This window comes from Taeniopygia guttata, chromosome 15, assembly GCF_048771995.1.
Source record: "Taeniopygia guttata chromosome 15, bTaeGut7.mat, whole genome shotgun sequence".
Lineage (NCBI taxonomy): Eukaryota > Metazoa > Chordata > Aves > Passeriformes > Estrildidae > Taeniopygia > Taeniopygia guttata.
The window spans coordinates 12,225,776-12,242,978 of record NC_133040.1 but is presented as its reverse complement, the minus strand read 5'-3'; the positions used below and the strand labels follow the sequence as shown (position 1 = coordinate 12,242,978).

General features: G+C 49.7%; 1 protein-coding gene across 1 annotated transcript; it reads left to right on the top strand.

The window, feature by feature from the left end:
- Positions 1-22: 22 nt before the first annotated feature.
- On the top strand, positions 23-16,577 carry DHX37 (DEAH-box helicase 37). Its single transcript, XM_030285397.4, has 27 exons — positions 23-221; positions 1,054-1,223; positions 1,839-1,951; positions 2,521-2,845; positions 3,415-3,563; positions 3,843-3,935; positions 4,046-4,142; positions 4,498-4,611; positions 5,415-5,516; positions 6,020-6,134; positions 6,260-6,355; positions 6,677-6,753; positions 7,370-7,508; positions 7,746-7,822; positions 8,895-9,127; positions 9,979-10,090; positions 10,590-10,696; positions 11,041-11,229; positions 11,371-11,495; positions 12,007-12,123; positions 12,225-12,397; positions 12,778-12,892; positions 13,374-13,511; positions 14,161-14,255; positions 14,749-14,822; positions 15,606-15,703; positions 16,195-16,577. The coding sequence occupies exons 1-27, from the start codon at positions 116-118 to the stop codon at positions 16,275-16,277; spliced, it is 3,432 nt and encodes a 1,143-aa protein (XP_030141257.4). The 5' UTR covers positions 23-115; the 3' UTR covers positions 16,278-16,577.
- Positions 16,578-17,203: the final 626 nt, after the last annotated feature.

The following is a 17,203-nucleotide window of genomic DNA, read 5'->3' as shown; positions in this document are numbered from 1 at the left end:
CCCGGAAGTGGCGGCAGCGCGGGCCGCACGTGGGGCCGGGCCGAGCCGGGCCGAGCTGTGCCGTGTCCCCGTTCCTGTCCCCGTCACTGTCCCCGTCCCCGTCCCCGTCCCCGCCATGGGCCGAGCGCGCCGCCGGCACAACTGGAAGGCGCGGCAGGCGCGGGGCCCCGCGGCACCGCCCGCACCGGAGCCGCCGCTGGAGCTGCCGCTGGAGCTGGGAGGTGCGGCGGGGCCGGGCTGTGCTCCTGAGGGACAGTCGGGCCGAAATTTTATTGGTTTAGTTTTATTGTTTTCAGTTTTAATCCCCCCGGGGAGGCGGTGGATTCCCCGTCCCTGGATGTAGCGCTCGGTGCTCTCTGGGGTCTTTTCCAGCCGAATTCATTCCCTCGTCCACTCCCCGGCTCTATTACAGCAGTGACTGCCTCCAGGGAGTTCAGGAGTCGGGGTCCCTTCCCAATCACGGCACTCAGTGGTTCCATTATTTATTAAATCATCTTTTATCTAATAAATTATTTATTAAGTGATCTAAATTCATTATTTATTAAATAATCGAAAATTTATTAAATAATAATTATTTATTAAATAATTTATTAAACATATCTTTTATGTTAAACATTCACTTTCTCAAACTTTAAGGGAAAAAAAATGGCGTTCGTTATTCTATTTTTATTATTCATAATCTAGTAATGCCGTTTTTTAGTGTTAAAATCCACTGGTGCCCAGATGAAGCAGGACACTGGGGGGATCACCCCAGGGCACACTGTGTCCTGACCCCGGGGGATTGAGTAAAAAGGCAAAAATTGCATCATATTGTTACATAAATCTTGGAAAACTACCCTCGGGGCTCTAGAAAGCTCAGGGTTATTGAATCCCCCGTTTTGAGGTCTTTTGCCCTTGCTGATGTTGCAGGATTTTTTTTGGCTGGGCATGAGGGTTGTGTTTATTTGAAGCAGCTAAATCTGGCCTGGTGCTTAGCAAGCGTGCTAAGAGTGTGCTGAAAATAATCCACCTGGCACAGGTGAATAATCAAAATAATCAAACCTTTGCCTTCAGATGGAGCAACGCTGAAAGGAATTGATGAAAGCAATGCCCTGGTCCTGCCAGCCAAAAAAGCCAAGAAGAAAAAAGTCACCTGTGCTGTGCAGCAGCAGAAGAAACCCCTGAGTAAGAAACAGAAGAAAAACCTGCAGAAGGTTTTGGAGCAGAAGGAGAAGAAAAAACAGGTCTGTGCTGCTTCTGGCAACTCTGTGCTCTTTTAAAAGGATGGTTTGGTGTGCAGGTGTTGGGGAGCACGGCACTGGCACTCAGGGATGGTTTTGCACTTTAAAGCACTCTGTGAAACAGATGCTGTGGCTGCAAACCTCCCTGCACCCCAACATTGGCCTGTCAGTGCTTCTGAAATGCTTATTGTGTATTTTCACTGTGGAAATAAGAGCTTTTCTCTCTTTGTAAAACCTTTCCAGGCAGAATTCCTGCTCCTGTTGGTGTCTGAACAAAGCTTTCCCAGAGGAGCTCTGGTTTGGAGGCAGTTTCACCCTGTGGCTGCCTGACCTACTGTGGGAGGGATTTGGGGGGAGGCTCCCATTGCTCCAGGCCTCATTCCAGTGGTTCAGTTCAAATCTCTTTTCTTTGCTGCTCACTGCTGTGCTGTCAAATCCCCATTTCTATTTTTGCCGAAATCTTCACCAGGGAGGTCTGCCCCTGGAGCAGCAGGAAGGTTTTACAACGTCACAGCAGGATTTGCCAGAGCACACCTTGGAATGCTGAAGTGCAAACCTTGAAATGAAATTCTTTCCTGGGCAAAGCAAGCACTGATTTTGGCTGTTTTCCCCAAACAGCGAGCTGAGTTGCTGAGCAAGCTGAACGAGGTTCAGGCTTCAGAGGCAGAAATGAAACTCCTGTACACAACTTCCAAACTGGGCACTGGGGAGCGCATGTTTCAAGCTAAAAGGTAAAGAGATTTTTAGGTGGAACCCTTGCAATTGATCACTGTATTTGAACAGCAGCATCCTCAGCTTTCCCTTGATTTATTTTTTCTTCTCGGTGCAGACAGGTTCTTCAGAATGGATGGAGTTAAATAATTTGCTATTTTTATCTGATAATGTGATATCTGATATTTCTTGTGTGAGAGGATGTTAGTTAAAAGACCTTGGTCCTTCCTGTGGGATGAGGATGAGGTGGGTGACACAATCTGCAGGCTTTTAACAATTGTGCTAAACGACAAAATTGGTGGATAAACATTTACTTATTTTCTTGTGCTGGAAGACATCTACTGATGTTGGCCATAATTGCTAGATTTATCAAGACCTGCATTTGTAGATTAAACTACAAAGATGCCTTGAGAAGAAATGGATAAAGCCCAGGATGGGAAATGCTTAGGCACAAATCCATCACTCAAAGCCAAGGCTTTACCTGGCAGAGTTTTGAAAACCTCCAGGAGTGGAGACCCTGGATTTTGGGGAAGTCATATCTGGTTTGAGGTGCCAAAACCCAGCTCACACGTAGATGTTTTGTTTCCAGGGTGACACAGGAGCCCAGGACTGATGTCCCTGAAAGGATCAGGAGCATCAGCGGTGCCAACAAGAGAAGGCACAGCTCAGGTTCAGAATCAGAGCCTGAGGAGGAGCCCAGCAGCTCTGAGGAGGAGGAAGAGCAGAAACAGGACACTGAGAAGTCCTCAGCCAGTGCTGGGAATGCTGCTGAAAAGGCAGAGGGAGGAGTGGGGAAGGCAGGGGCTGAGCAGCCTCCAGCTGGTCCCAGAGCCCCAGCGCCCCAGGCAGCCCCCAGCAAGGCTCCCTGCAAGCCTGCAGTGTTTGTCCCTGTGGACAGGACTCCTGAGATTCAGGTGAGGCTCTGTGAGCAGCACAGTGCTTGTCAGGGGTGTTCCAGCAGCTGGCTGCACTCAGCTCTGCTCCAGCAGCAGGAAAACTCGCCTTGCTTTAGGCTATTAGCATTTATCTCTAGTTTTACATACAGAATTAATTAACAGTCCTTTTCCTTTGCTGGGAAGTCTTCTGAAGTCCCTTTCAGCTCTGTTGTTTTATGCTGGATGCTTTTGTCCCATTTGTTGTAGGTAGGGCATCGTGCAGGAGCAGGAAAAGCCCTGCACAAGTCTCAGCAGATGAGGCAGTTGTGAAATGAGTTTTCCCTTGAAACGCTGTATTAAGAAACTCAAGGGACTCTGAAGTTTCACAAATTAAAGTGCAGGGCTTGCCCTCTGCTTGCTGGGAAGCTGCTCTGATGACTCTGGTTCTCAGCCAGGCTTGTGTGGTGTTAGCTGGTTTTGAGATTTCTGAGTCACGGGCTTGCAGAATTCTTTTTTGTGGGTTTTATGGTCTGAGGGGGGTAACAGTTGTCAATCCTGGGGAAAACAAAAGAACAACACAACTAAAATATGTGTTTTACACTATTTAGGAGGCAAGACTAAAGCTTCCCATCCTTGCTGAAGAGCAAGTGGTCATGGAAGCCATTAATGACAATCCCATTGTGATCATTTGTGGGGAGACGGGAAGTGGCAAAACCACCCAAGTGCCTCAGTTCCTCTACGAAGCTGGATATGCCAGGTAGGAATTGGATTTTATTTGCAGCAGATGGAATTGCAGAGACAGCATTTTGGGGAAAACTAAGCTGTAATCCATGCATCTTCAGATCAGTACACCTATACCAGAAGGGAATCCCAGCGCTTCCTGTCTGTGTTTTTACTCCAACTATAACCAAGAGTGAGGCTGCGTGACTGATGCCATTAATCTAGAACCATCAGTGAGAAATCCTGGTGTCGTTTTCCTGGCTGCTCCTCTGTTTAATGAGAACAATTCCTGCTTTTCCTTCCCCCACCCCGTTAGTGCCAGCGGCGCCATCGGCATCACGGAGCCTCGGCGCGTGGCCGCCGTGTCCATGTCCCAGAGGGTCGCCAAGGAGATGAACCTGTCGCACAGGTGAGCTTCAAAAAGGCTTGGGACGCTGCTGGAGGGTGGCACTGAGGTGCTCTGGGGGTGGCACGGACTTTGTGCTTCCCCCCATGCTTTTTCCTGGGGTTTCCCCACAGAGTGGTTTCCTATCAAATCCGGTATGAAGGGAACGTCACGGATGAAACGCAGATCAAGTTCATGACAGATGGTGTGCTGCTCAAAGAGATTCAGAAGGTAACTTGCTGTCCTCAGTGTTAAAAAAAAGGGATTTTTCTTGTATAGCTGAGGAAAGAGGCCAATGTGGACTTGTTGCCAGTTTTTCAAATCAGAATCCCTTTCAGCACCAGAGATTTATTTCATCTCTACCCTTGATATTTCTGCCCAAGCCCCTAAACATTAGGTTGTCTTGCTGGGTAAAATGAGAGCAAGAAGAGGCTTGGGAACCAGGCTGCTTTGTGTAGGGTGAGTGCATTAAACTGAGTGAGCAGTAGAGCTGGGGATGGGGTCAGTGCTTGTGTAGCTGTGGGGTGTCCTGACTCAGGTATCCTTGGCTGAGGCCTCCTGGGGTGAATTCCATCTCTCTCCTCAGGACTTCCTGCTTTCAAAGTACAAAGTCATCATCATTGATGAAGCCCACGAGAGGAGCATGTACACAGACATCTTGATAGGGCTCTTGTCTCGCATCGTGCCCCTCCGTCAGAAGGTGAGAGGGAGGCCTCAGGTTTGGCTTTTCTGTGCTTCACATTCTGTGCTGCTTTAGTGTGTGGGCCTGGGCTTCATATCAGGGGATGCTAAATTCTTCATAGAGTAGGGAGACAAAACAATTCCTTCTCCAGCTGGGCACCAAGGACAAATGATCCAAATCTCAGCCCAGGAGCACAAACACCATGGGCTGGAGAGAGAAAAACAAGCAGGGTGGGACTGCCTGGGCTAAAGCTGGAATGGGACAATGAACTCCAAGGTGCCAATGGAGCAGAACTGATCCCAGGGAGAGCTCCCGGGAGCGCTCGTGCATTTTGGGACCATTTTGGTTCACCTTGGGTTCATTTTGTACCATTTTGGTTCATCTTGGGTGCAGCCCTGGCTGGGCTCTGGTGCTGCCCAAGGTGGATCCATGAGGAGATCCTGGAATAAATCCCTGCTTTATTCTGTAACTCCATCCAGCCTCTGCTCCAGGTCAGCCTTCACAAGGCATCAGGAGGGGCAGGGCTCCTGCTCTGGGCATGGATGTGCCAGGGAGGGGATGTTCCACATGAAGAGGCTCTGTGATGTGGAATTCCAAGGAAATCTGACAGAAATAACACTCATTTCTCTTTCTGTATGATTGAAGAGGCACAGAGCCTACACCAAGGGGGAAATAATACAGATCAGTAGCAAGAGGCGACTTCTCAGGCAAACCCCAATTCACTTGAGACTTTGGCTGTAGATAACTGAGTTCCAGCAAGGTGTTTATTGCTGCAGTGCTCAGGGGGAGCTGTTTGGGCTGACAGATCTGTATCCCTGCAGAAGGGGCTGCCCCTGAAGCTGATCATCATGTCGGCGACTCTGCGAGTGGAGGATTTCACTGACAACACCAGGCTGTTCTCTGTTAAACCTCCTGTCATCCAGGTACTGTCCCCTCCCTGGGAGCTAAATACAGCCAGGGCAGCCTTTGTAAAACCACAAAACAGGGGCACTCTAATCTTTCCAGCTGGTGCTGAAATCTTTCAGATAAATGATTTAAAAACAGTCATTTTGTTTAGGCTATTGTTTCTTTTGGGACTTGGTGTTTTTCTTTCCACTTTTATCAGAAAACCGCCCTGGCAGAATCTGATTGCCTTGAGAAACTCTTAAGTTATGGTTCAGGAGAGCTAGAAAGCTTAAATCTGAGTTGATGATGTGAAAGGGAGAAAAGCTTTGGTTTCTAGCATGGTTTTATCTGTTCAGAGCAGACAACACCAGAAATTTCTGTGGGTTTGGTTTTTTGTAGGGTGCCAAACTCTAGAGGTGAACAGAAATACAGGGTGAGCTTTTCTGGTTGTCCCTTGAATGCTGTAATGATTGTGTGGAGTTCTGACAGCAAACAAACCCTTTATTTCTATAAACACCTTTATTTGGTATTTCCTCTCCAGGTAGATGCGAGGCAGTTCCCTGTAACTGTTCATTTTAACAAGAAAACCCCCCTGGATGACTACAGTGGGGAGTGCTTCAGGAAAGTGTGTAAAATCCATCGGATGCTGCCTGCAGGTAAGAGAACCTCACTGCTGAGAACCTCTCAAAATGCTCATACTGAACATACCCGAAGTTTGTTCTTGTTGATGTTTGTTTTTCTTTTTTTTTTTCCTTTTTCTTTTTTTTTTTCCCTCTTGCAGGTGGCATTTTGGTGTTTTTAACAGGCCAGGCAGAAGTTCACTCTCTCTGTAGAAGATTAAGGAAAGCATTCCCATACCAAAAAAAAACCGCTGCAGGTACTGCTGTAGAAACTTAAACTTAAAATTGACCCTGCTGAGAAGTGGGCTTGCTTTGCATCCAAAAATACAAACTTTGATTTTAAAAAAGCCACCAAAGACAAGGTTTGGGGAAAGGGCTGGTTGTGGATGATTGCTGTGACTGATGTTAAATTTTGTGCTGGTTTGAGTTTGGGAAAAGTTCCCTTCCAGTTCCCCCCTGCCTTCAGTTTGCTTCTTCCACACTGGGCATCCCAGAGAGGTGGGAGTGGGGCCAGACTCCTGCCACTGCCTTTTCCAAGAGGAAAGCAGCTAACAGCTCTTCCACTGCTGCCTTTGTAGGAGCAGAGGATGACAGAGAGGACTCGGTGGAAGAAATGAGGAAATTTAAGAAATCGAGGAAGCGGAGGAGAGTTCTGGTAAGGTGTGATGGGTAAAACTCCTCCAAGAGCCAGGAGGGAGCAGAGCCTCCCTGCAGGCAGCCCTGCTGTGTGGCTGTGCCTCTCTCCAGCTCTTCCAGAGCTGCCTGAAGCCCTGTAGCCACAGGTGTCCCCTCAGTGCTGCTCACCCTGCTGCAGAGTGCTGGAACTCTGGCTGATACGGGCAGGAGATTGGTTTAGATTGAGTACTGACCACTAAAACTTGACTGGAAGGAGCTCCAGACTTGTTGGCACCAGGGCTGCTCCTCATCTCGCCATTTGTTACCCAAAATTTGGACTGGATTTGACAGAGAGATAAAATTCTAAGACTAACCCGTCTTGACAGAAACTTTTGAATATTTGTTAGACATATCTGGGTTAGGAGGCCAGTTCTCTTCATTCTAAGAGTGTTATAATAAATGACAATATAAAGAGATGGAATGGGATTTGGCATTGCATGCTTTTGCAATGCCTCTAATTTGGAAATACTTTATTTTGCACCTGAGAAGGCCTGAGAAATGTGAATCCTCGTCTCAGCTTTGCTTCCAAAGCAATGCAAAGTGCTGCTTGTGTTCCCCTCTTAATGTGCTGTTTTCATCTTCCCTCTGTTTCTCAGACACTGCCCAGAATTGATCTGAACAGTTACTCTGTGGTGCCAGTGGATGAAGGAGATGAAGACAGAGACATTGACAGTGATGGTGACGCTGCAGGCTCTGATCTTGACCTGGATTTAGGAGATGGAGGCTCAGAAGAAGGTTTGGCACACGTGAGGGAAGGAATCCCTGTCTCGTGTCACCTGTGACATGAGTGACACGAGTTGGTTTTCCTGTGCTGTGTCATGGCAAAGCTGGTCAGGTTTTCCAGCTCCACTCCCAGTTACTGGTACCAGTTTGCACCAGTTGCTTTCCTGGTTTTAATGTGGTGTTTGTGCAGATGTTGCTGGGGCTAAGCCTGGGAGTTGGACTGAGCAGTGCTGGTTTGTTTCCCCACAGATGAGAAACCTGATTCGTCCCTGCCCCTGTATGTGCTGCCACTCTACTCCCTGCTGGCACCAGAGAAACAGGCAAAGGTAAAGGATTTCTTGTGACAGTGAGCAGGAGATCTTACAGATAAGAGTGATCATTGTCTGAAGTCACCCCTTGCTTCCCCCTTGCTTCCCCCTTGCTTTCCCCCTTGCTTTCCCCCTTGCTTCCCCCCTTGCTTCCCCCCTTGCTTCCCCCCTTGCTTCCCCCCTTGCTTCCCCCCTTGCTTCCCCCCTTGCTTCCCCCCTTGCTTCCCCCTTCCTTTCCCCCTTCCTTTCCCCCTTCCTTTCCCCCTTCCTTTCCCCCTTCCTTTCCCCCTTCCTTCCCCCCTTCCTTCCCCCCTTCCTTCCCCCCTTCCTTCCCCCCTTCCTTCCCCCCTTCCTTCCCCCCTTCCTTCCCCCCTTCCTTCCCCCCTTCCTTCCCCCCTTCCTTCCCCCCTTCCTTTCCCCTTCCTTCCCCCTTCCTTCCCCCTTCCTTCCCCCTTCCTTCCCCCTTCCTTCCCCTTCCTTCCCCCTTCCTTTCCCCTTCCTTTCCCCTTCCTTTCCCCTTCCTTTCCCCTTCCTTTCCCCTTCCTTTCCCCTTCCTTTCCCCTTCCTTTCCCCTTCCTTTCCCCTTCCTTTCCCCTTCCTTTCCCCTTCCTTTCCCCTTCCTTTCCCCTTCCTTTCCCCTTCCTTTCCCCTTCCTTTCCCCCTTCCTTTCCCCCTTCCTTTCCCCCTTCCTTTCCCCCTTCCTTTCCCCCTTCCTTTCCCCCTTCCTTTCCCCCTTCCTTTCCCCCTTCCTTTCCCCTTCCTTTCCCCTTCCTTTCCCCCTTCCTTTCCCCCTTCCTTTCCCCTTCCTTTCCCCTTCCTTTCCCCTTCCTTTCCCCTTCCTTTCCCCTTCCTTTCCCCTTCCTTTCCCCTTCCTTTCCCCTTCCTTTCCCCTTCCTTTCCCCTTCCTTTCCCCCTTCCTTTCCCCCTTCCTTTCCCCCTTCCTTTCCCCCTTCCTTTCCCCCTTCCTTTCCCCCTTCCTTTCCCCCTTCCTTTCCCCTTCCTTTCCCCTTCCTTTCCCCTTCCTTTCCCCTTCCTTCCCCCTTCCTTTCCCCCTTCCTTCCCCTCTCCCACGCCCGTCCATCTCTCGCAGGTGTTCCAGCCTCCCCCAGCTGGCACCAGGCTCTGTGTGGTGGCCACCAACGTGGCCGAAACCTCTCTGACCATCCCGGGCATCAAGTACGTGGTGGACAGCGGCAGGGTGAAGCGGCGTTTCTACGACAGGGTGACGGGGGTCTCGTCCTTCAGGGTCACCTGGGTGTCGCAGGCCTCGGCCCAGCAGCGCGCCGGCCGCGCCGGCCGCACCGAGCCCGGACACTGCTACAGGTGTTTGTTAGATTTTTGGTGGTTTTTATTGTTATTTCTGACAGATTTCCTTGGAATTCCACATCACCGGACACAGCCAGCAGCAGCCCAAGGATCTCCCTGGTAGTTTGGCATCATTGTAAATGCAGGGGAACCCGGTGGGAGAAATTATGTCTGACTCCAGTTCAGAAGGCTGAATGATTTCTGTATTATAACTACACTATAATACATTAATACACTATTTAAATGAGATTCTAAAAGTACAAACTTTTTTCTAACTCCCATATCTAACTCACAACTCGTGCCCCTCTCTGAGAGTCCAGCCCCAGTGGGTTGGATTGGCCACCAAGCTCAAACAATCCTCACCAGAATCCAATCAAGCAATTCTCCAAACACATTCCACATGGGAAAAACAAGGAGCAGAACTAGAAATTGTTTTTATTCTCTCTGTGCTGCTCTATGAAAAATCCTGAGAAAGAGAGGAACGTGCCTGCCACAGCCCCACATCCAGTGCCCCTTCCCCTGCTGCTCGGGGTGCTCTGGGTTTTCCTGCCCTGCGTCCCAGTGCGAGAGGTGAAGCCAGGCATGAGCTGTCACTGGTGATACTGGTTTGAGTTTGGCTGCTATGGGGCATTTCTCTTGCTGAGAACTCTTGTTTTCATGGCTGGGTTAGAGTTCACCATGGCCAGGTGGATTTAACTCTGAGTCAAGTTAACTTGTGAATAAGGCAAATGCCCCAACCTGTAAATAATGATATGATGATGTAAATACTATCCACAGCTGCCTTTTTTTAATCCCTTGCTAATTTTTCCTGTATGTCCTTTGAGTTAAGATTTCTTTTACATGTCTCAATAACACTTCTGGTCCACTAGGTTATACTCTTCAGCAGTTTTCATGGACTTTGAGAAATTTTCTGCTCCAGAAATAACAAAGCGACCAGTAGAAGACTTGATTCTGCAAATGAAGGCATTAAATATAGAAAAGGTGAGCTGGAGAGGGCTTTGTACTACAGCACCCATTAACATGGTTGCCCTTAAGGAGCCAGAAACAAACAGAAATTTATTTTATTGTCATTGCTTGAAGCTTTGCCTTGTGGTAGAAATGAAGATCCTGAGAGTCCATTTTGGTTCTGCACATTGCAGAAGCTGCTCTGAATTCCACTAGACCTCAACAGACGTGTTTGTTCAAGCAGTAAATGCTTTCTTATATTCTTAGATCTGCTTTAGACCTTACAGCAGCCTGCCCTGGGTGGTGCCTGCAGTCTGTGGCAGCTGAGGGTGATTCTGGTATTCCTGTTTCCTCATGTTTTTGTTCCAAGCATTTCCTGCCATTATGTGTCCTTTCCTTCTGCCCCTGGCAAACATCCTAAATGTTTTCCTTAGGTACACCTAAGCAGAGGGGAGGATTTCAGTCCCTTTCAGGCTGTTTTCCAGTGGGTGCCGTGTCAGTGAGGGGCTGAGGGGCTTCGCTCTTGTTTCCCTAGGTAATCAACTTCCCATTCCCAACACCTCCTCCCACGGAAGCTCTGGCAGCAGCTGAGGAGCTGCTGATAGCCCTGGGTGCCTTGAAGGAGCCCCCCATGACAGGAAGGTAATGCCTGTGGTCCCCCACTGATGTTCTGCACTCTGCTGTCCTCCTGCCCCCCTCCCACCTCACCCAGGGATGTCCTGTGGCTCAGAAACTGGCACCAGCTCTGTCTCTGCTTGTTCCACTGGCCCTGGGTGTGTTTGGGCAGGGAAACACAGTGCTGGGAGCCCAGGCAGGGCTGGTGGGAGCTGTGTGAGGAAGAGGAATCTTCCCCCCAGCCTTTGGGATTGGCACATAACAAAACCTGAGAAAACACCTCGAATTAATTGGGCTGCCAGAACGGGGAGCACCACCTTGTTGCAATTCCAAGTTACCTCATGACATGAGCCCTCTTTCCCCTGGCCCAGGCTGAAGCAGCAGCTGGCAGCGAAGCTGAGCTGCCCCATCAGTGCCCTGGGCAGAGTGATGGCCACTTTTCCCGTGGCCCCTCGCTATGCCAAGATGCTGGCCTTGAGCAGGCAGCACGACTGCCTGCCCTACAGCATCACCATCGTGTCTGCCATGACCGTCAGGGAGCTCTTTGAGGAGCTGGACAGGTGAGTGGCTGAGTGCTCCCCAGGGCTGTGTCCCTGCACAGTGTCCCTGCACAGTGTGCCATTCACAGCTCATACTGTCACAGGCACTGTGCCCTCTGCCTTCAGCACAGCCCTCAGACTGCTGCTCTGTGTCCCCTGCAGGCCAGCAGGCAGCGAGGAGGAGGCAGCCCAGCTGAAGGCCAGGAGAGCGAGGTTTCTGCAGATGCAGAAGGTCTGGGCTGGGCAGGGGCCCATGCAGAAGCTGGGGGACCTGATGGTGATGTTAGGTACAGAGCCTGATTCCCTGTGCCATTCCCTTGGTTCTGTTCCCCTCCTGTCACCCCCAGCCTGGTATGGCCAGAGGCTCCCTGGTGCTGCAGCAGCAATTCAGCAGTGCTTCCATTTTCTGTGCCATTCCCTGGGTTCTGTTCCTCTCCTGGCATGGCAGAGGCTCCCCTGTGCTGCAGCACCGAGTTCAGCAGTGCTTCCCTTTCCTGTGCCATTCCCTTGGTTCTGTTCCCCTCCTGTCACCCCCAGCCCTCAGCCTGGCATGGCAGAGGCTCCCCTGTGCTGCATCACTGAGTTCTGCAGTGCCTCCCTTCCCTGTGCCATTTTTTTGGTTCTGTTCCCCTCCTGGCACGGCAGAGGCTCCCCTGTGCTGCAGCACCGAGTCCAGCACTGCTGCCCAGGCTCCCCTCACTGCCCCGTGCCCAGAGGAAGCCCTGAAATGCCCACACTGCCTGGGGCAGTGCTGTGGGTGTCATCAGGAGAGCTGACCAGCCCCTCTGTCCCCTGCAGGAGCAGTGGGGGCCTGTGAATTTGCTGGGTGCACCCGAAAGTTCTGTGAGGAGAACGGGCTGCGGCACAAAGCCATGCTGGAGGTCCGGCGCCTGAGAGGGCAGCTGACCACAGCAGGTGAGGGGGAGCTGCTCTGGTGGGTCTGTTTTTGGGGCATGGCACATGCACAGAGCTGATTCTTGTCCTCTTGCACCTCCTCTCCCCTGTTTTCCCCGCAGTGAACTCTGTCTGCAGGGATGCTGGGCTCTACGTTGACCCAAAGATGAAGCCCCCAACAGAAGCTCAGGTCACCTACTTGAGGCAGATTGTGCTGGCAGGGCTGGGGGATCACCTTGCCCGAAGGGTTCAGGCAGAGGAGCTGCTGGAGGACAAGTGGAAAAACGCCTACAAGGTGAGCAGCTGGCTTGGGCTCAGTTCCTCCTCCTCTTTCTGGTGCTCCTGTGCAAAGTTTCTGGCTGGGTGCAGCACTGGGGATGCCTGTGCTGCTTCCTGCAGCTTCTCTCGATGGAATTGAGGTTTGCAGCGTTTCCATTTCCTGGTGTTCACGTAGGAAATGTCATAAAAGAGCTAAGAAGTACCATTAGTTCATCTTGTGGAGTGCTTGGTGTCTCCAGAGAAGGTGGAGCAGAAAATGATGGGGTTATTAAAAACCTCCATCATTCAGGAGAGTTTACAAATGTACATCTGAGAGAGACTGAAATGAGAGGCAGTGCAGAAATGGAATTGTCAGTACTGGTTTTACTCAGCTTCAATCTCTGTGCCTCCTTACAGACTGCACTCCTGGAGGACCCAGTGTTCATCCACCCCAGCTCAGTCCTCTTCAGAGAGCTCCCAGAGTTTGTGGTGTATCAAGAAATAGTTGAGACTACCAAGCTGTACATGAAAGGTGAGTGCTCTGCAGCCCTGGTGAGGAGCTCAGAAATGCCTGGGCAGAGTGTTTTCCCCTCTGTGGTGTCCTTATTGACTCCTGGGATTTGGATCCTTAAGGCTTCCTAGATCTGGATCAGGAGATAAATTGACCTTTTTTTTTTTTTTTTAAATTTATTTATTTTTTTAATTTACCTGGCAGAATTGGCTGGAGTAAAGTTCACCTTCTGAAATGGCCTTTTTAAAATTTATTTATTTATTTACCTGGCAGAACTGGCTGGAGCAAAGCTCACCTTCTGAAATGTCTGCTTTGCCCCAGCCCTGCCAACCACAGCTGCCCGCTGATGATCTCTGAACAGATTTTTTACAACATAAAAGGTTTGAAAAAAATGAGGGACACGTAAATCTGTGGAGATGAGACCCTGACCATGCCTTGTACCCCTGGGGCTGCTGTGGCCCTTGTCAGCAAACCTGCATCCAGTTGTGTTTTCCCTCCTCAGGTGTGTCTGCAGTGGAACCCGAGTGGATCCCTGCCCTGCTGCCACCCTACTGCCACTTTGGGAAGCCTCTGGAAAAGCCTCCTCCCTCCTACTGCCCTGGCACGGGCCGAGTTCGCTGCCACAGACCCAGTGTCTTCTGTGAGTGTCCCTCAGGAGCTGCTCTGCTGCTGTGATTGTTGACCTGAGTAGCTGATTTAATGTCTTCTCCAAGCAGTCGTGGTTTTGTTTAAGTAATTTCAAAGTATGGGCGCTGTGAGGATGGATGTGGAGCCAGGGGACACAGAGCCTGACACCAGGGAAGAGTGGCTGTACCTTACACAGCCTGGTTGTGTTTCGAGCCTTTCTTTTGCAGGAATACATTCCACAGGGCTGAAAATCCCTTCTAAGGAGGGAAATATTCCCCCTAGACTTGTGCACAGAGCTGTTTGCAGGCGTGCCATGTGTCTCTGTCAACCAATGAATTTTGCAGCAGGTGATACAGACCCTCAGGGTTCTGTTGGTGTTCCTGCAGCAGCTGCAGTGGTGCTGCTGCAGTGATGCTGCTGTGCTGCTGCCTTCACAAGGCTCTCACAGGAAACTCCAAAGAGCTCAGCAGTGCTCTGGGCACCTCCGTGGGGTTTGCAGCATTTAAATATTTGCATTTCCCATCGAAATGGGTCCTGTGAAGGCTGGTGGGGCTGGCAGTGTCCTCCCCACCTCTCCTGGCACCCGTCCTGTCCCACCTCCCTGGGATTGTGCCCTCCTTGGGGAGCATGGGGGAGACCTGGGGTGTTCTGTTTGCTTGCAGACCGTGTGGGCTGGCAGCTCCCTGCTGTGGAAGTCGATTACCCCGCAGGAATTGATCGCTACAAACACTTTGCCAGGTTCCTGCTGGAAGGAAAGGTCAGTGTGCTCCAGCTGCACCATTTCCCTGATGTTAGCAGTAAGTTTTTAGCCCCATTTTTGGAGAAGATGAGCCTCATGGCTTCATTTTTTATGTCTTCCCGTTCCTCAGCACTTGCTAGCGGATGGAAGAGTTTGTTGTGGTTGATGAGGTGGGGAAGGTAGCTTTAAAACACAAAAAAAAGCATGAAAAAAAATCAGTATTTCAGTGAAAGACACCCCCAAATTTAAGTCCCATTTTTGCAAAGTAAAAAAAAAGCTAGTAGCCCAAGTCTTTGTCCACCCTGAGACAGAAGAATTGTCCAACAAGTCAGTCAGGACAAGACTTAAGGACACGTGGATAGGAGGAAATTCATGAATCATCATGAATTTCCATGTCATGATGGAGAATATGACATGGACATTTCTAGTAGCGCAAGTTCGTTGATGGTTGTTACCATATCACAATTAATTTACCTTATTCATGATATAATTGTTGTAACAAATCTTCCAGGTCATTAAAAAGCTGAGTTCTTACAGCCAGTGCCTGCTGTCCAGTCCCCTCATAATGCTGAAGACATGGTCCAAGTAAGTGGTGAAAAACAAACTTCAGGTCGTTGTCTCCACCAAACACTTCCCATTTCCTTCCTAAATTTAAAAAATTCAGTGCTGAGAAGGGTGGTGGAGGCTGTGACCTTGGGAAAATGAGTTTTTCTGCTGGGCTCTGCTGGCCACTGAGCTGTGCCCAGCCCTGTGAGGAGTGGCAGGTGAGCCACTGCTGCCCTCTGAGCTTTGCTTTGCAATTTGGCCTCTTCCTCTGCCTTTATTTCTTTTCAAAACCATCTTTCCAACCAGCACTGGGGTGTTTTTGGTGACACCTCCAGGCTGTGACCCTCCTGGCAGCTGTCACTCCACTTCTCTCCCCGGTTCTCTCTCTCACCAAAAGGGACTTTCTCAGGGTTTGCTCTGACTTCTCCTCGCATTGATCAGTGCAAGGGTTTGTCACTTTTATGGCAGAAGTGGCAGATGCTGTCTGAAGCCCTGCAGTGACCGAGTTTCAGTCAGGTCAGAGCTCAGCACGGCCCCTAGGGGCTCCTTTTGGCTCTGCCCTCAGCTCTGCAGCTGCAGAGGAGACACCAGAACCACCTGCTGCTGCTTCTGACCACAGGAGGTTGTGGTGGGGAGCACAAACTACTTGTAGTGAATTTTCTTCAACCAGTAGCACATTTCTGTATGCAGGGTTTGTGTGTTTGTACATCTGTATTTAGCCTTTTCAAATGATGTAGGGTTCCTAAAGGTGAGCTGAACGCTCTAGCTCTGCTAAGCTCTGGTAATGAACGTTTGTTTTACTGCTTCATTTCATTAATTCAGACTTCAGCCCAGGACAGAAGCTCTCCTGCAAGCTCTAGTTAAAGAAAATTGTGATAATCGTGATGCTTTGGTGGCTGCGTGGAAGAAAAACCCTAAATGTAAGTTCTGCTTGCCTAAGTGGGGTACCTTGAGCACGATTGAGTTATAATTTCAAAAAATTGACTATTTCACTTCTTAAACTCCAAATATTTCCTATTTTCTTATCAGGAGCAGTAATGCCCTGTGTTTGGTTCTTGTGAAAAATGACAGAAAGCACTTCAGAAAGGAACATTTATTTGTATTCTAAGATTATTTTTTTCTTCTGTAGTTGTAACCACAGTTTAAATGTATGGACTATGGTGGTACTTCCCATGGATATATTGAATTTTTTTCCTGGTAGAGTGGATTTTTTTTCAATATTGGGTGCCAGATGATAAGAATTCTTTCACAGAAGCAGCAGCAAAGTGCTGCAGTGAGGCTCACTGAGGTTCCTGAGGATGCTGTTGGCTGTGCACAGAAACATCCAAGCTCCAGCAGCATCCCAGCAGTGGGTGATCCCTCAGGAGCTGATATTCCAGCCAGACTCTCTAACTGCTCCTCTCCTCTGCAGATCTGCTCGCAGCCTATTGCCAGTGGCTGCCCGAGGCCATGCACCAGGAGCTCGCCCTGAAGTGGCCACCAGTGGCCCTGTGACTCTTGGTGTTGGTGGATTCCTTTTCTCCGAGATGTTTTGAGATCTTCCCAAGGGTTTCCTTGGAAATGTGGAGCAGATGGACTCACCAGCTGTAGCAATACCTTTTTGTAAGCAAACCAGGTGGTGTTGTGCTTTCCCAGAAGTCCTGCCAGTTGTTTGGCTGGTATTTCCTAACAGTAATGTTTGGATAATTTTATCCATTGTATTTTATGGAGTTGTGTTTTTTTTTTAACCTAGTTTCTCTTTGGACTATATTAGTCATATGAACTGTAATAAATATGTAAAGTTCTTGGTCTGGATGGGAGAAATGTTTGCTGTGTGGGCTGCTGCAGTGAGCAGAGTATCAGAGCTGTGCAGGCACATCCTCACAGTGTCAGACAGAACCTGGGCAGCTGCTCAGGACAGGAAGCACAAAAATGAGGAATTTCATGGGTTGAGATAGGAATGGTTCAATTAGTGAAGGGAAGAAGCTTGAGTTTACCTTCACCTGATCCTTTTGAGCCTCGGTAAAACCCACTGCTCACACTGCTGCTTGTGACACTCCTGCAGGAGAAAGGCTGGACAGGGACTCTCCTGTCCCCGTGTTCTGAAGGAAACTGCCTGGATGTGTGTCCATAATTCTGTCCATAATTCCCACTGCTCCCATGTGCTTCAGGGGCAAGGCCAAAAGACAAGCGAGCATGAAAAACATCTAAAGCTGAAGAAACAGCAACTGTAGGTTTGGAGGCAGAAGGGAAAGCAGCCCCTTGGTGTGGTTTCAGACAAAGGCTGGGGTTTTTGGGGTTCTTTAAGCACTACTGGGTTTGGAACAACCCCAGGCAGGAGGGGGCTGGGGGCTCTTGGCAGGGCTCCTTTCTTCAGCAGGAATCGTAGCACAGGTCTGCACTATTGTAAATGCAGGTGACCCCAATGGGAAGAAATGCTG